The 14,874-nt window shown below is 43.5% G+C and overlaps 1 protein-coding gene across 1 annotated transcript in view; it reads left to right on the top strand.

Annotated features, from left to right (window-relative positions):
- PEPD (peptidase D) overlaps positions 1-14,874 on the top strand; it is a 262,894-nt gene that overhangs the window by 62,929 nt on the left and 185,091 nt on the right. Inside the window, exon 6 of the mRNA XM_043988571.1 lies at positions 40-101. Coding sequence (XP_043844506.1) covers positions 40-101 — 62 coding nt within the window. The remainder of the gene's footprint in view (positions 1-39; positions 102-14,874) is intronic.

Here is a 14,874-nt window from a genome sequence, read left to right as displayed (position 1 = left end):
TGACAAAGATGGTTCTCTTTGTCTTCTCCTCCCTCTCAGCGTGGTGTTAATACGGACAGTGGCAGTGTCTGCCGGGAGGCTTCCTTTGAAGGCATCAGCCAGTAAGTTAATACCTGGGCTAGGGTTGGGGGGGGGGGGGAGGGAGTACAGGATGGTGAGGGGTCATGCGCACATCTTAATGAATTGTTAGGCTCTGTCCAATTAAGTTTTCTTATAAGTGTTTCCTTAACTACAAATTCGTTGTTAAAACCACAAAGATTTTTTTTAGAACAAGCTTGCTTTAGTATGTTTAGAAAATGTTCAGAAAAATTGGCTGCCAGAAAGCCTTTCAAGTTTTAGTTTAAAGAAAAAACACTGTGCTTCTGCTTTGTTCTAACCTAAGCAAGTACGTGACACTCAGTACTTAATGAACACTGGCAGAGAAGATTCATTTTCCTGGAAACACTTGATTCCTTACTTTTGGTAGTTGAAAGTTATATGTTTTTTGAGCCCCATTTTCATCCCTCTGCCACAATTCAAAGTCTAGGCCACCTTCACCTCTTTCCTAGCCTATGTTTTTAAAAAGTAAATTTTTATTGATATTCTTTGTTTTTACATAATCTATATTTTCCGTTTATCTCCCTTCCTCTCATTTCTCTCTGTCTCTGTCTCTGTGTCTCTGTCACACACACCCACACACACCCCTGTACTCTTGTTTTTGTTTTTTTTTTTTAGTGAGGCAATTGGGGTTAAGTGACTTGCCCAGGGTCACACAGCTAGTAAGTGTTAAGTGTCTGAGGCCGGATTTGAACTCAGGTATTCCTGACTCCAGGGCCGGTGCTCTATCCACTGCGCCACCTAGCTGCCCACCCCTGTACTCTTGAAAGAACCACCTAATTGGTTCCTTGCCTTCAGTCTCTGTCTGAGAGCCTGTGTACTCTGCCAGTATCTTTTCTCTGCATAACTTTGTTCATATTGTTTCTCTGCTCACAACCATTAGGAGACTCCCTGCTGCTTACTAGATAAAGTCTAAACTCTTCAGTCTGATATTCAAGGCCCATACAATAGCTTCACCTTACTTATCCAACCGAATTTCCTATTACTCCTCTTTAGGCATTTTCTCTTCCTCTGTATACATTCTCCTCACCATGTCTCTGCTCATGCTGTTTCTCAAATACAAATCTACTTCTCCATTAAGTCCAGCCTCAAGTCTCACCTTCAACCCTCCTTGATCTCTCCTTTATATTTCATTTAACAAATATCATTGAGCACTTGGGGAGCTGCTCTGGTTACATATTTCAGACAAAGGAAACAGAATGAATAGGGACATAGAGGCAGGAAAGCTGAGGCATATTTAGAATCCTTAGAGAGAATATAGGAATGGAAGTAGTGAGTGACAGATCTGGAAAGGTTGGTTGGAGCTAAATTGGTGTAGGAGATCTAGGTTTCAGAGTCATTTGTTTAGGGGTAAGGGTCAAAGTCTGGGGAGTGCATGATCTCACTGAGGAAGAGAGCTTATAGAGAGAATTGCAGAGAGTTAAGCATGGCTCCCTGGTTGTTGCCAACTTTAAAAGGTGAAAAGAGATAGAGAAGACAGCTAAGGAATGGCATCGGGGAATGGTCACAAAGCTGATAGGAGAACCAGCAGAGTGCAGTGTTTTAGAGTCATCCACTAGAAAGAATTAAGGAAGAGTCAAAAGCTTCAAAACCTGAATAAGGCCAAGATGAGGCAGGACCAAGAAAGGGCCATTCAGTGCAGCAATTAAGAGGTCACCGATCACCTTGAAAGCAGAAATTCAGTTGACTGAGAGTCGTTTCTAGTCCCAGGTAGGACTGGAAGTCAGACTGAAAGAGTTGAGGAGTAGATGGGTATAAAGGGAATCAAGGCAACCAGCCTAGACTGCTGTTTTTGAACAACTTTCCTAAGTTTTTTCCACGTAGCATTTATTCTTTAATTTTTTAAATGTATCCACAAATCTTGTTCTTAACTAGCTTGGAAACTCCTGGAAGTCAAGGAATGATGTCTTTTATTATTCTCCACCCCTATTCTTTCCCTCCACCATGTTGACCAATTCCCAGTCTTTTGAAGAAAGAATGATCTCAAGAAATAGTTATTGGCTAGCTGATAGAACTTGAAACCAAGTTTCCATTATAGGATTTGAGGGTCAGAGCTATGCGAATAAGTGTTTTCCATAGTTCAATATTTATTGAATATCTGTACAGCGTAGGGCAATTTGTTGTGTACCATTGGGGAGGAGGAGTTTACAGGACAGAGAGAAAGCTTGCAGTATAGATCGGGCTATACTCATACAACAGTTAATGATTCACCCTCTTTCACTTACTGGTCTTTTAGATGTATGTTGGGAAACAGTGGGGGGAAGTGTACAAATCACTGGTCTTATATAACTAAGACTCCCCCTCCTCGTTGCATGTAGGTGGTGGGGTAGTGATGGTTGGTGGCCAGGGAGCTAGCTTGATTCTAAGACCTTGAGGGAAGAAGCTTTCCTTCCTCTCTACCACCTGATGGATTGGCTCAGTTTGACCTGATGTTCTACACTTGTGGCTCAGTATCTTGACTTGTGCATTAGACTTAACCTCCTGTTTGCTGTTCTCAAAGCAGGAGGGGATTTTAGAAAGTACTTTTGCCTTCCTTCCACAACAGGCTGTAGCTTCAGCCACACAGTAGCCCTCTGGCTTTCCTCCTGTCTTTTCCAGGACCCTCTTTACGTGTGACCCCAGGAAGGGAAGCATTCATTCACTTTGCATGGCCTGTTTAGATCTCTTATTCTGGGGAAACAAAATATTAAAATATGTTGTTGGATGACAACAATCTCAGTCCTGAGGTAGGCTACCAGTGGTTTCTGAGCACCTGAAATGAGTCTATGCGTGCACTTATGTGTTCGTGTATGTGTAGGTACTGACCTGTGTGTGTATATGTACTTGGGGATGCCTCCCAGTGAACAACCCTGTTAGGAGTTCAGTTAAGGTACTACACTTAATGAATGAGTACAGTCTTATACTATGTGGAATGGATCCTATCTGAAATTGGGCCCTCCACAGCTTTTTCTTCTGTCAAGGCCACCTCCGTGCATAGCTTCTGCAGGCTCCGTGGGCTTAGAGTATATGTTTCACTTGTGATGAGTCAGAAGTTTTACCTTCCCACCTTTTCTAGATGGGGAACCAGCCACAGGTGGCAGTCATCCTCTTGGAACAGAGCTCCATGGCTTCCACCAGAATGTCATTTACCTGGTGACCAAGGGCAGGTTACTAGACCAGTATTGTTGCCTGCAGATGTTTGCTCCTCTGGAACTGCTTCTTTCCTGTCTGCTCCCTGACCTCTGATCAAGCTGGGTGCAATCAATCAGGAGACATTCATTAAGCACCTACTAAGTGCCTGATATCATGCTAAATGCTAGGGATACAAAAAGAGGCAAAAGACAGTCCCTGCCCCCAAGGAGCTTACAGTCTAAAGGAGGAGACAACATGTAAACAATATATACAAAGCAAGCTATATACAGGATAAACAGGAACTAATTAAAAGAGGAAAAGCACTGGAATTAAGAGGGGTTGGGAAAGAAGGAAGGATTTTAGTTGGGATTTAAAGGAAGCCTAGGAGGTCAGTATCAGAGTGGAGTGGAGGAGAGGGAGGGTACAAGATCATGGATAATTTTGGCTTTAGCTTTGGAGTCAGGTTGGGCCCTTCACATTGGTTTACCAGTGCGTCTTGCTAGTGACAAAGGCCTTCAGCCACAGAAGGCAAGCCATGGGTGGCCTACCAGTGACAAGGCTGCTTTTCATCAACACTGGCCTTTAGGGGAAATGATTGATGTGACATCCCACACCTAGTTCACTTGCCACACCAAAACCCCCCCTCATGCACACTGAGTTGTAATGTCATAAGCAATATTTTTGGTGAAGTAAGTTAGTGACAGAAAAAATAACTTATAATTATTTATAAGTATGAGCTGTGTGAATTTATGTGCCTTGTGTGTGATGTAGGGATGATTAGGAAGGATTATGAGCTCATAAATATGTATCACTTTCTCCCAATGATAAAAAAGATTGGAGCGGGGGAGAAGTGAATATCACACTCTCTTCTTTTCATCTTACAAATCTCCAGTTTCCTCCTGGGAATTTCCCTAATGCAGTTTGTGTGTCTCTTCACTTCTCCCTGATTAACCCAATTCATTGATATGCCAGCTCAGGAAGCCTGCTTGGCGTTCAAGCTTGCCTGCTTCTCTTCTCAGCTTGTTATTTTTACTTGATCTGGCTTATTGGTGATGGAGGAAATGTGCACACACAAGCCATGTGCAGGCTCATATGCTGAGCTGTCCTTTGAGAAGGGTCTGAGTGTGGGTTACAAGAAGCCTGCCTTTCACCTCTCCATCCCTGGCCAGAAAGCACCAACCCTCACAGCCAGAGTACAGACTTTCCAGAGTGGTAGCTTTGAGACCCCTGAAGTTGTTGTTTCCCCAGGATCTCATTTATATCTAAAAAGAATCTGCTTCCAGTGACTCATTCCAGCTTCTCCCCTGGCATCGCTGCAAAGAGAACAGATTTTTTGACGTCAGAGAAAACAGGTCTTTTTTGCTGGAGGGCTGAGGTGGCCACCTATGTTTTCTCCCACCTTCACTACTGCTCCCCTGAGACGTATGCTCCAGAGTGTTCCCCTTCAGTTTTCACTGAGGGGTATGGCCCTGTAGAAGATAGGGCTGACATGAAGCTAGGCACCAGCTGGGCCATTGGCTTAGAATGGCAAGCCTGCCTCGGGCAAGCAAGTATTGAAAGTGGGGAGGGCACTAGGCAGAGGGAACACCTCCTACTCCATCTCTTGCCTGTTTATTGCCTTCCTTCTTGTCCTGGCATGGAAAATAGAGACTAGTCATAAAATTTAGGGATGGAAGGGAATGTCACTAGAGGAAGGATTATGAGCTCATAAACATGTGTCACTTTCTCCCAATGATTTAAAAAAAAAAGGTTTATTTTTCTCATCACATGACTGATGAGGAAACTGAGGCATGGAGTTCATGGACTTGACCAAGGCTATTTAAACTGAACCAAGATTCAAACCTACATCCTCTATCTCTGACTTTAGTGTTCTCCAGTGTTTAGCATAGTTCCTGGCACTTTGGAAGCATCTAACAAATGCTGGTTGAGAGTTAGCTGACAACACTACTTTTGGATCTTGGTCTCTTGGGTAGGTGAGGCTTTTTGGACACTGTGTCCCATTTCTTCACCCTTCTCCTCTCTCTTTTCCAATGCCAAAATGAGAACTCTCAGCATTTCCCCTAACCCTTATCTTGTTTAGAAGGAAGGGCATTGACATCAGATGATTTTTCCCATCTATAAAAAATGCATGAGCACCCCTGGCTCCTGAAGCATTGCATTCCTTAGAGCCACCAACTTCAAAGAACTCCTCTCAGGTTGAACTGAGGTGCATGGGCCTCCCTTGAGAGAACTGAGTCAGTTTTATTCCACTTTCATGGAAGGATGTTCTGAGCCTAGTTTCTTGGGTTTGGCCTCCTCCCTGTCATATACTCAGTGAAACACATTCTGTGAAGAAATGGCAGAAAAAAGGAGGTGGGATGGGGGAAAATTAGCAATTGAACTTAAGAGTTCTATTTAAAAACCCTTCATAACCTGCCTTTCCCCCCTGTACTCTGCACTACAATGACCCTGGCCCCCTTACTCTTCCTCCATCTCCTGACTGTGGACATTCTCTCTGTCTCTCCCCATGCCCTGAGTGCTCTCCCTCTTCATCTTCACCTCTTGGCTTCCCTGCTTTCCTTCAAGTACCGGCTAAAACCCCACCTTCTACCAGAAGCCTTTCCCAAGCCTCCTTAATTCTGGAATCTCCCTTCTATGGATTATTTCCAGTTTATCCTGTATATAGTCTGCTAGTACATAGTTGTTTGCATCTTGTCTCTCCCTGTTGGATTGTGAGCTCCTTGAGGGCAGGAACTGTTTTTCCCTTTCTTTGTATCCCCAGCACTTAGCACAGCCCTTGGCACATGGTAGGCACTTGATAAATGTTTAAAAGATTGATTATCAGTTCATTAGAATACATTAAATTGCAATCAAGGCATATATAACGACTCCAAAACATCATTGAATTCTTTACTAGGCTGTTTTCATTTCAAAGAACTGGAGCTTCTAGGAAACGCACTCCATAAAATTGGTTTTCCCCATGTGAATGGAAGCAGGCTTCATGGTCTAGGACGTTCCTGGCTGATTTTGGGGCCAGGCCATCCCCCTGCTCCCTTTGCTTGCTCTGACCCTGGATGGCATTTTATTCTCTCTCTTCTTTGAGTATGGCCTTGTGCTGAACAAAGGTTCATGGTAGGGAGTACACACTTGTGGCCTGAGCAAGGTTAGTATCTATAGCCATCGATATTGAAAGTGCCCACTCAGGCCTTCAGAGCTCCACAGCAAGCAGTGGTATGAAGGGTTCTGTCATCTTTGTTGTGTGGGGAGGTCTTTCTTCCCCCACCCACGGGTCAAAGTCTTCATTGATTTTTCTTTTTTCTTTTTTGTGCCCTATGTATATTAGAAAGAGCTCCTACCTCTCTCCATCTTTGCTGAATCACTCTGTGCTGCCAGTCTTCTCCTTCATATGCCTCATCTGCCTGGCTCCCTGTCCCCTATTTGTTGGTTTCTGGGAGGCTTATTAGGCCTGGCATTCCTTAGGTCTTAGTGCTTCTGCCCACAGTGAGTAAAATTGCCCACGAGTGCTTTTGGCTCCCTGGTAAGGTCCAGTCCTTTTTCTCTTTGGCTGTTCTGACCTCTGTTCTCATCATCTGGTCCTATTTCCACTGACTCACCCTCTTTTCTCATGTATTCATTCATTCATTTGTTCATTCATTCATTCAATCATCCATTTATTTACTTGTTTATTCATTCATTCATTTATTTTTGCAGGGCAATGGGGGTTAAGTGACTTGCCCAGGGTCACACAGCTAGTATGTGTCAAGTGTCTGAGGCTGGATTTGAACTCAGGTCCTCCTGAATCCAGGACCAGTGCCTGAATCCACTGTGCCACGTAGCTACCCCCTCATATATTTATTTGTTTAGTTAGTTGTTGTTGGTTTTTTTGCAACATTTATTTTATTTTTTCTAGTTACATGTAAGGGTAGTTTTTAACATTCATTTTCATAAGATTTAGAGTTCCAAATTTTTCTCCCTTCTTTCTTTTCCTTCCCCCTCCACAAGACGCAACCAGGTTATATATGTACAATCCACAAGTGCTCTTTTTATCAGTCCTTTTTTTTTTTTAGTGAGGCAATTGGGGTTAAGTGACTTGCCCAGGGTCACACAGCTAGTAAGTGTTAAGTGTCTGAGCTCGGATTTGAACTGAGGTCCTCCTGACTCCAGGGTTGGTGCTCTATCCACTGCGCCACCTAGCTGCCCCTATGAGTTCTTTCTATGGGGGTGCATATTAAGCTTCGTCATTAGTCCCTTGGGATTGTCTTGGATCATTGTATTGCTGAGAGTAGTTAAGTCATTCACAATTGCTCATCTCACAATACTGCTGTCACTATTGCACAGTGTCCTCCCAGTTCTGCTCACTTCATTATATATCAGTTCATATGAGTCTTTCCAGGTTTTTCTGGTGTCATCCTGTTTGTCATTTCCTATAGCACAACACCATTCCACCACAATCATACCACAGCTTCCTCAGTTGTTCCTCAATTGATGGACATTCCCTTGATTCCCGGTTCTTAGCCACCACAAAGAGTTGCTATAAATATTTTTTGTACAATTTTTCCCCCTTTTCTCTTTTTCATGATTACTATTGTTAACTGTTTCCCTCCATCCTATTCTCTTCCCCATGATATTTACTCTATTATCTATCTTCTTTCACCGTATCCCTCTTCAAAAGGGATTTGCTTCTGTCTGTCCCCTCCCCCAGTCTGCCCTCCCTTCTTTTGCCCCTCTCTCTCTTTTTTTTTTGGGGGGGGGCAATGAGGGTTAAGTGACTTACCCAGAGTCACACAGCTAGTGTCAAGTGTTTGAGGCCAGGTCCTCCTGAATCCAGGACTGGTGCTTTATCCGATGCGCCCCCTAGCTGCCCCTGCCCCTCTCTCTTTATCCCCTTCCCCTCCTATTTTCCTGCAGGGTTAGAGAGATTACTCCACCCAATTGAGTGTATATGTTATTCCCTCCTTGAGCCAATTCTGATGAGTGTTAGGCTCATTTACTGCCCAGATTAAAGAGATCACCCCACCTAATTGGGTGTTCCTGTTAATCCCTTCTTGAGGCAACTCTGATGAGTTTAAGGTCTTTGAACCTATTCTGATAGTGTAAAATTCATTTACTGCCCTGCTCTTCCCCCATGTCTTCCCCCACTCCATAAACCCTTTCCTGTTTCTTTCATATGGGATTTCACCCCATGCTACCTCTGCCCTTCCTCCTCTCCCAGTGCATTCCAGTCACCCCTCAATTTAACCCTAAAGATGTCATCATCGAGTAGCTAGGTGACACAGTGGACAAAGCATCCACCCTGGACCTGATGGAATTTAGGGTTAAATTGATTGTCCCAAAAGAATTACAAGACTCAGTGACTCAGTTTCCCAAGTTTTATTGCAATACTGTGGGTGACCACAGGGAGAGAACCAGAATATTGGAAAGGTATTTCTCTAATAGTGAAAGGAAAGACAGTTATATTTATAGTATGGATAAATTGATTATCAGTCTCATTATAATAATCTCCACCTTGGGGAGGTACATGGGAGGGCCTGTCCTACTCATTATAATCTCCACCTTGGGGTGTTTCAGGGGAGGGCTTATCCTAATTTGGAGTTCCTGGGGTCCTAAGCCAACCCCCAAGGTGGGTACCTTTTTCAGTGGAGGTGTGTTTTGGGGGTTTACATGTCATAAGGTGAATATGGGGACAAATTTGGCCTTTTCTGTGTATGTCTCTGATTCCCATGGCTAGTTTCAAAATATAATCATTTTTCTTTAGCATTTCTATAGCCATGCCATTTTAGTCTAAGGTCATCATGGCTTCTCTCCCTCTGCTCCCGTTATGGACACTGATTTCTGTGGGTACAAGAACCTAGTATAAGTTATCCATTAACTGGGGTCTGACTCCTTTTTAGAGCTAATATCTGAATTAGAGTTTCTATCTTGGGTTTTTTCTATTAAGCCTTTTTTTGCCTCCTACATCAGGCCCAGGGGATCCCAGCCAAAACCCGGCCTCAGACACAAGACAGTCACCTACTGCACTGCATCTAGAGTATCATGGCAATTATCCCTGACAATTTCTTGGAAGATGATGTCTAAGCTTTTTCCTTGATCATGGTTTTCAGATAGACCAATTTTCAAATTATCTCTCCTGGACCTATTTTCCAAGTCAGCAGTTTTTCCAAGAAGATCTTTCACATTCCCCTCTATTTTTTTTATTCATTTGGATTTGCTTTATTGTGTCTTGGTTTCTCATGAAGTCACTGGCTTCCATTTGTTCAATCCTAATTCTTAGGCAATTGTTTTCATCAGAGAGCTTTTGTACCTCCTTTTCCATTTGGTCAATTTGGTTTTTCAAGCTGTTGACTTTTTTCTCATGTCTTTCCTGCATCACCCTCATTTCTCTTTCCATTTTTTCCTCTACCTCTCTAACTTTATCCTCAAGGTCCTTTTTGAGCACCTCTATGGCCTCTGAGACCAATTCATATTTTTCTTGGAAACTTTAGATATAGGGGCCCTGATGTTGACATCTTCCTCTGAGGGTGCACCTCAATCTTCCTTGTCACTAAAGAAACTTTCTATGGTCCTCACCTTTCTCTGTCTGCTCATCTTGCCTTTCTTTTACTTGACTTTTAGCTCCTTAAACTGGGGCGCTGTTTCCAGGCTGCAGTATCCCAAGCTTCAGAAGTCCCAGGTGGAGGGGCAGCTAGGTGGCACAGTGGATAGAGCACTGGCCCTGGAGTCAGGAGGACCTGAGTTCAAATCCAGCCTCAGACGCTTGACACTTACTAGCTGTGTGACCCTGGGCAAGTCACTTAACCCCAATTGCCTCACCCCCCCCCAAAAAAAAGAAGTCCCAGGTGGTATGATTTAAGGAGGAACAGGTTCTTCACTGGCCTGGCCTGTTCCCTGGTCCATAGGTGACCCCAGACCAACTTGCTAATCAACCAGCTTTGTGTGTTCTATTTGTCAGCTCTGAGGAGCTTGTGCCCCTCCCCCACCTGGGCCACTGCTACTCAAGCTTACCTCCTGGTTCCCAGCAGGGGTAAAAAACCCAAGTTCTGCCTCAGCACCAGTATAGACCCCTGTAGTCTTCCCCCCCCTGCCAAGGGCTCAGCCCTCTCACCAGACTGTAAGCTTAGTTCCAGACAACACTGGCACTGCAGCTGATTCAGAGGCTCTGGGGGGTCTCTTTCTCTGGAGAGGCCTTCCTGGGACTGGATCTATGTCAGGGTGACTGTGGGGTTGGGCACCACTCCTGTCTCAGCACAGCAGCTCCCTCCTTCTGACCTTCCAAGCTCTCCTTGGTTGGAAGATGATTTCAGCACATTCTTCTTTGGGTTTTGCTGCTCCAGGAATGGCATTATTTGAATGTTTTTTGGAGTGATCCTGTCATGAGTTCGATAGCTCACTGCATTTCCTCCACCATCTAGGCTCTGCCCTGGATATCTCCAGTTAGTTAGTTTTGAGTTCTAAATTCTATCCCTCTCTCATTCTCTCCTTCCTTCCCCTCCCTTCCCCCCTTCCCCTCCCTCCCCCCCGGGCTGGTAAGCAATCAGATATAGGTTATATATTTGCAATTATATAAAACATTCCCATATTAGTCATTTTATATAAAAAGACAAGTAAAAGAAAGAAACCCAAAATAGCATGCTTCAGTCTGTGTTCAATCAATATCAGTTCTTTCTCTGGAGGTGGATAGTATGCTTTATCATTAGTCCTTTGGGATTGTCTTGGATCATTGTATTACTGAGAGTAGTTAAGTCATTCACAATTGCTTATAGAACAATAATGCTGTCACTGGGCACAATGTTCTCCTGGTTCTGCTCACTTCACTATACATCATTTTATATAAGTCTTTCCAGTTTTTTCTGAAATCATCCTGCTTGTCATTTCTTATAGCACAATAATATTCCATTACAATCATATACCACAGCTTGTTTAGTCATTCCCCATTTGATGGGCATTCCTTTGATTTCCAGTTCTTAGCCACCACAAAGAATTGCTATAAATGACTCACCCTCTTTTCTCATTAAACCTACCTGAAATGGGTTGAGCTGTTCTCAGGCTCTTGCAGCTGTTGTTGTCTTCAGCGCTCTCCTCCTTGCTCCCTGCTAGCCTAGTTGAAGGACACCAACAGTGAGCCTTAAAATGGGGGCTCTGGCTTGTCTCCCAGATTCCTGCAAGCTGGGTAGAGATAAAATTTGTTCTTGAGGACTGTCTTCTGTTTTCACCAGTTCCATCTGTCTCTCTTCCTTGGGCCTTTCTCTCCACTGCTGTTTGGCTGTGGATAATAATAGCCTGTTTTCCTAAGCAAGATGAATCTTGTGTCCTTCTCCTTTGGGGAGGCTTAGCTGCTTCTGTCACCAACTGCCTTGTCACTACCCTAATGATGTTGCTTATTTTCTTTCGGTTTTCAACCCCTTTGAACTTCTGCAGAAACACATCTGATCTCAAGCTGTTGATTAATTGCCTGTTTTAACAAGTTGCCCTTGTGTTTGGTCTCTCTTTGAGGCTGGGGGGTGTTTTGTCCCTGAAGGCAGTCCAGGAGAGTCACCTTTGCCCTGGCAGTGTGAAGCAGGGCTGGTCATAGTAGGATAGCACTTGACACCAGGTACCCAGTATGTATTGCTTCTGAATTTGCTGCAGGGTGATATCTCTTAGTTGTACATTATAGATGCTTAGGAAGATGTTCCATCAGAAACCTCCCTCTGACTTTTTCATAAAATTCCTTGCTAGCTGGCATAGTCAGGCATTTGATAATCAGAGGATGAGAATCTCTCCTGGAGGCGTGGGTTCGAATCCCACTTCTGAAGAGGATGAGAGATTTGATCCAGAGACTGGTGGGAATAAAGGCTCCCCCTTTAGGAGGGGTGTTACCCTCTTCAGTCCACTGGAGTTCTATTTGGGCAGTGAGGGAGGCCCCCATGGTAGCCTGAATGTTGGCAGCCCAGTGCATGTCATACTCCTGCCTCCCTTGTTCCAGCCCTCCACTAGAGTGTAAGCTTCTTGAGGGAAGAAACTGGGTTGCTTTTTGTTTTTATCTCTATCCATGGCATAGTGCTTTGTACATATTTGTATATAACCCCTGAGGTAAGTAGTTCATAGAAATCATGCCCACACCCTTCACTGAAGCATCTTGCATGAGTCCTACAAGCTAATACTAAGAGGCAGCTGCAATGCAATGGAAAGAATGCTGGAGCTAGAGTCAGGACACCTGGGTTCCAAGTGTAGCTTTGACAGTTATCTAACTATGACCTTGGGCAAGTCATCTAACCTGGTGAGCCTCAGTTTCCTCATGTAAAATAGGGCTACTTTATGGTGTTGGTGCTTTGTAAACTTTAAGGCACTGTGCAAACATGAGTTGCTATTAATCAATTGACTTCAGTATTTTTTGGGGGCGGGGCAGTGAGGATTAAGTGACTTGCCCAGTAAGTGTCAAGTGTTTGAGGCAGGATTTGAACTCAGATCCTCCTGAATCCAGGGCTGGTGCTTTATCCATTGTGCCACCTAGCTGCTCCTATGTCAATATTTATTAAACACATAGTCCATGCAAGGCACTATGCCAGGTATGCATTGTCTGTTATCTTCCTTTGGAAGCCACTGGCCAGGGAGAGCCATGGCAGTCTTCAGATTGGTTGGTAGTGAAGAGAGGGAGGAACTATGGAAATAAAAGGAGCATCAGGCTTGGCTGTAGGATTGAGCTTGGACAGGATGGGAGTTGGGAGAAGGGGAAGGAGACCCTTTAGCAGGTGACAGACAGTTGGAGGAAAGGATTGTCTGCCCTGATATGGTACCACTGTTTATGCTTGTGCTGACTTCTGCTGCTGCTGCATTCAGTTCAATTAAACAGGTATTTATTGAGCTCATTGATGGACCTAATTCTGTGTTAAGCTCTGTGGGGGAGACCATGTACAATGGGATCTTTTCCCAGAGCAGCTGAGTTATCAAGACATGTGCATGTGCCATAGGACACCATGCCAGGATAGTGTCCAAGACAGCGTTCTATGCATATCTAGTATAGAGGAAAGATCTACACATTTAGGGCGCAGTCACGAAAGCATGGTATATTGGGAAACATACTGGATTTGGAGTCAGAAGACCTGAATTTGGTCCTTCCCTCTGTGACCTCAAGGAAGTCATGGCCCTTTTCATGGCCTCAGTAAAGTGATGGGATTGGAGGATGAGGTGATCCCTAAGGTCTCCTGCAGGTCAAATATTCTGATTCTGAATTTCAGCATTGCCTGAAATTATCAAGGAAGTCAAAAAGCTGTTGACAGCCCTGGGCTAGATTCTGGTGATACCAAAAAATGACAGTGTCCTTGACCATCAGGAATGTGGGTTCTGTTAAGAGGAGGAGGTTATGGTATGGGTGCAGATAAGGAGGTTAAAGTGTGATGGGGGCAAGAGAGAGATCCCAAGATGTTCCAGGAAAATTTGAGGAAGGAAAGGACCCTTCTGGGTGGAAGACTTAAGGGAGAAATAAAAGAAATATCTTGAGCCTTAAATAAAGAGAAAAATGTAGGACTCAAACTGGGACTCCGAAAGGAGGTTAAAATTTGTATAAGTGGAAAAGGGAGTGAAGGACATTCCAAACAAGTTGAATGATGTGAGCAGAAGCATGGAGGTGGGAAATAAATATGATGTGTTCAGGGGAGCAGAAAGCAATGAGTCTGGCTGAAGTAACAGATTTCGGTTGGGAAAGCTGGAAATACAAGATTGAAGAGAAAGGGTGGGCCTGTTCTTACAGAAGACTGAACACCAAAGAGAGTAATTTGGACTCAGAACTACCTGGGAGGTAAGGTGGTAATTTCTAGAGAGGAGACTTTCCTTCAGGAGAGGGAAGCTGTATGCTCATATATGCTTTGTAGATTTGGGCTTAGGTTGTGTGAAAGGTGGGCCCAAACTAGGGGACTGTCTACCTTATTATTTAGTCATTTACTGATTTCAGAGACCTTGAAGGCCTGACTTTTATTCACCTTCTTATTTCATTCGTTTATTTATTTGTTCACTTAATCACATATTTATTTATTTATCCATTTATTTTTTTATTCACTTACTCACATATTTATTTATTCATTTATTTACTTATTCATTTATTTATTTATGGCATTTGGTGTTAAGTGACTTGCCCAGGGTCACACAGCTAGTAAGTGTTAAATGTCTGAGGTCAGATTTGAACTCAGGTCCTCCTGACTCCAGGGCCGTTGCTCTATCCACTGCACCACCTAGCTGCCCCTATTCACCTTCTGAAAGAAGAATATCTATCCTCACTACATTGGGGCCAGTGAAGTGAGGGGTACCAAGGGCTCTGTATTCAAGTCATTTTCTATGATGTTTTCATAGGAACTGGTTATTCAGGATAAGCATGTTTCTTATCCTTTATTTTTACTAAAATTGCCTTGCATATTTGAAGACAGTTTGTTACAAATTAATTTCGTTTAAATAATCAGTTAAATGTGAAATTACTGAATTTGAGGCTTGCAAGAATATTAATACATGAAGATGTGAATTTTAAAATGTACGAAAGACATGGCTATTAGAATAATAGGAAAATAAACTTTATTTTGGTGGCCAGTTTGGCCATGCTTAGTGCTTTCTGGTCCTTGTAAATGCATATCTTGTAGTAATATTTAGAATTAGATAATTTAAAATAATCTTCGAATATGTTATGGAGGATATATGACATGAGACTGATAATAACTCAGACTT

Source organism: Dromiciops gliroides, chromosome 2 (genome assembly GCF_019393635.1).
Source record: "Dromiciops gliroides isolate mDroGli1 chromosome 2, mDroGli1.pri, whole genome shotgun sequence".
Classification (NCBI taxonomy): Eukaryota; Metazoa; Chordata; class Mammalia; order Microbiotheria; family Microbiotheriidae; genus Dromiciops; species Dromiciops gliroides.
This window is presented reverse-complemented; position numbering and strand designations above follow the sequence as displayed.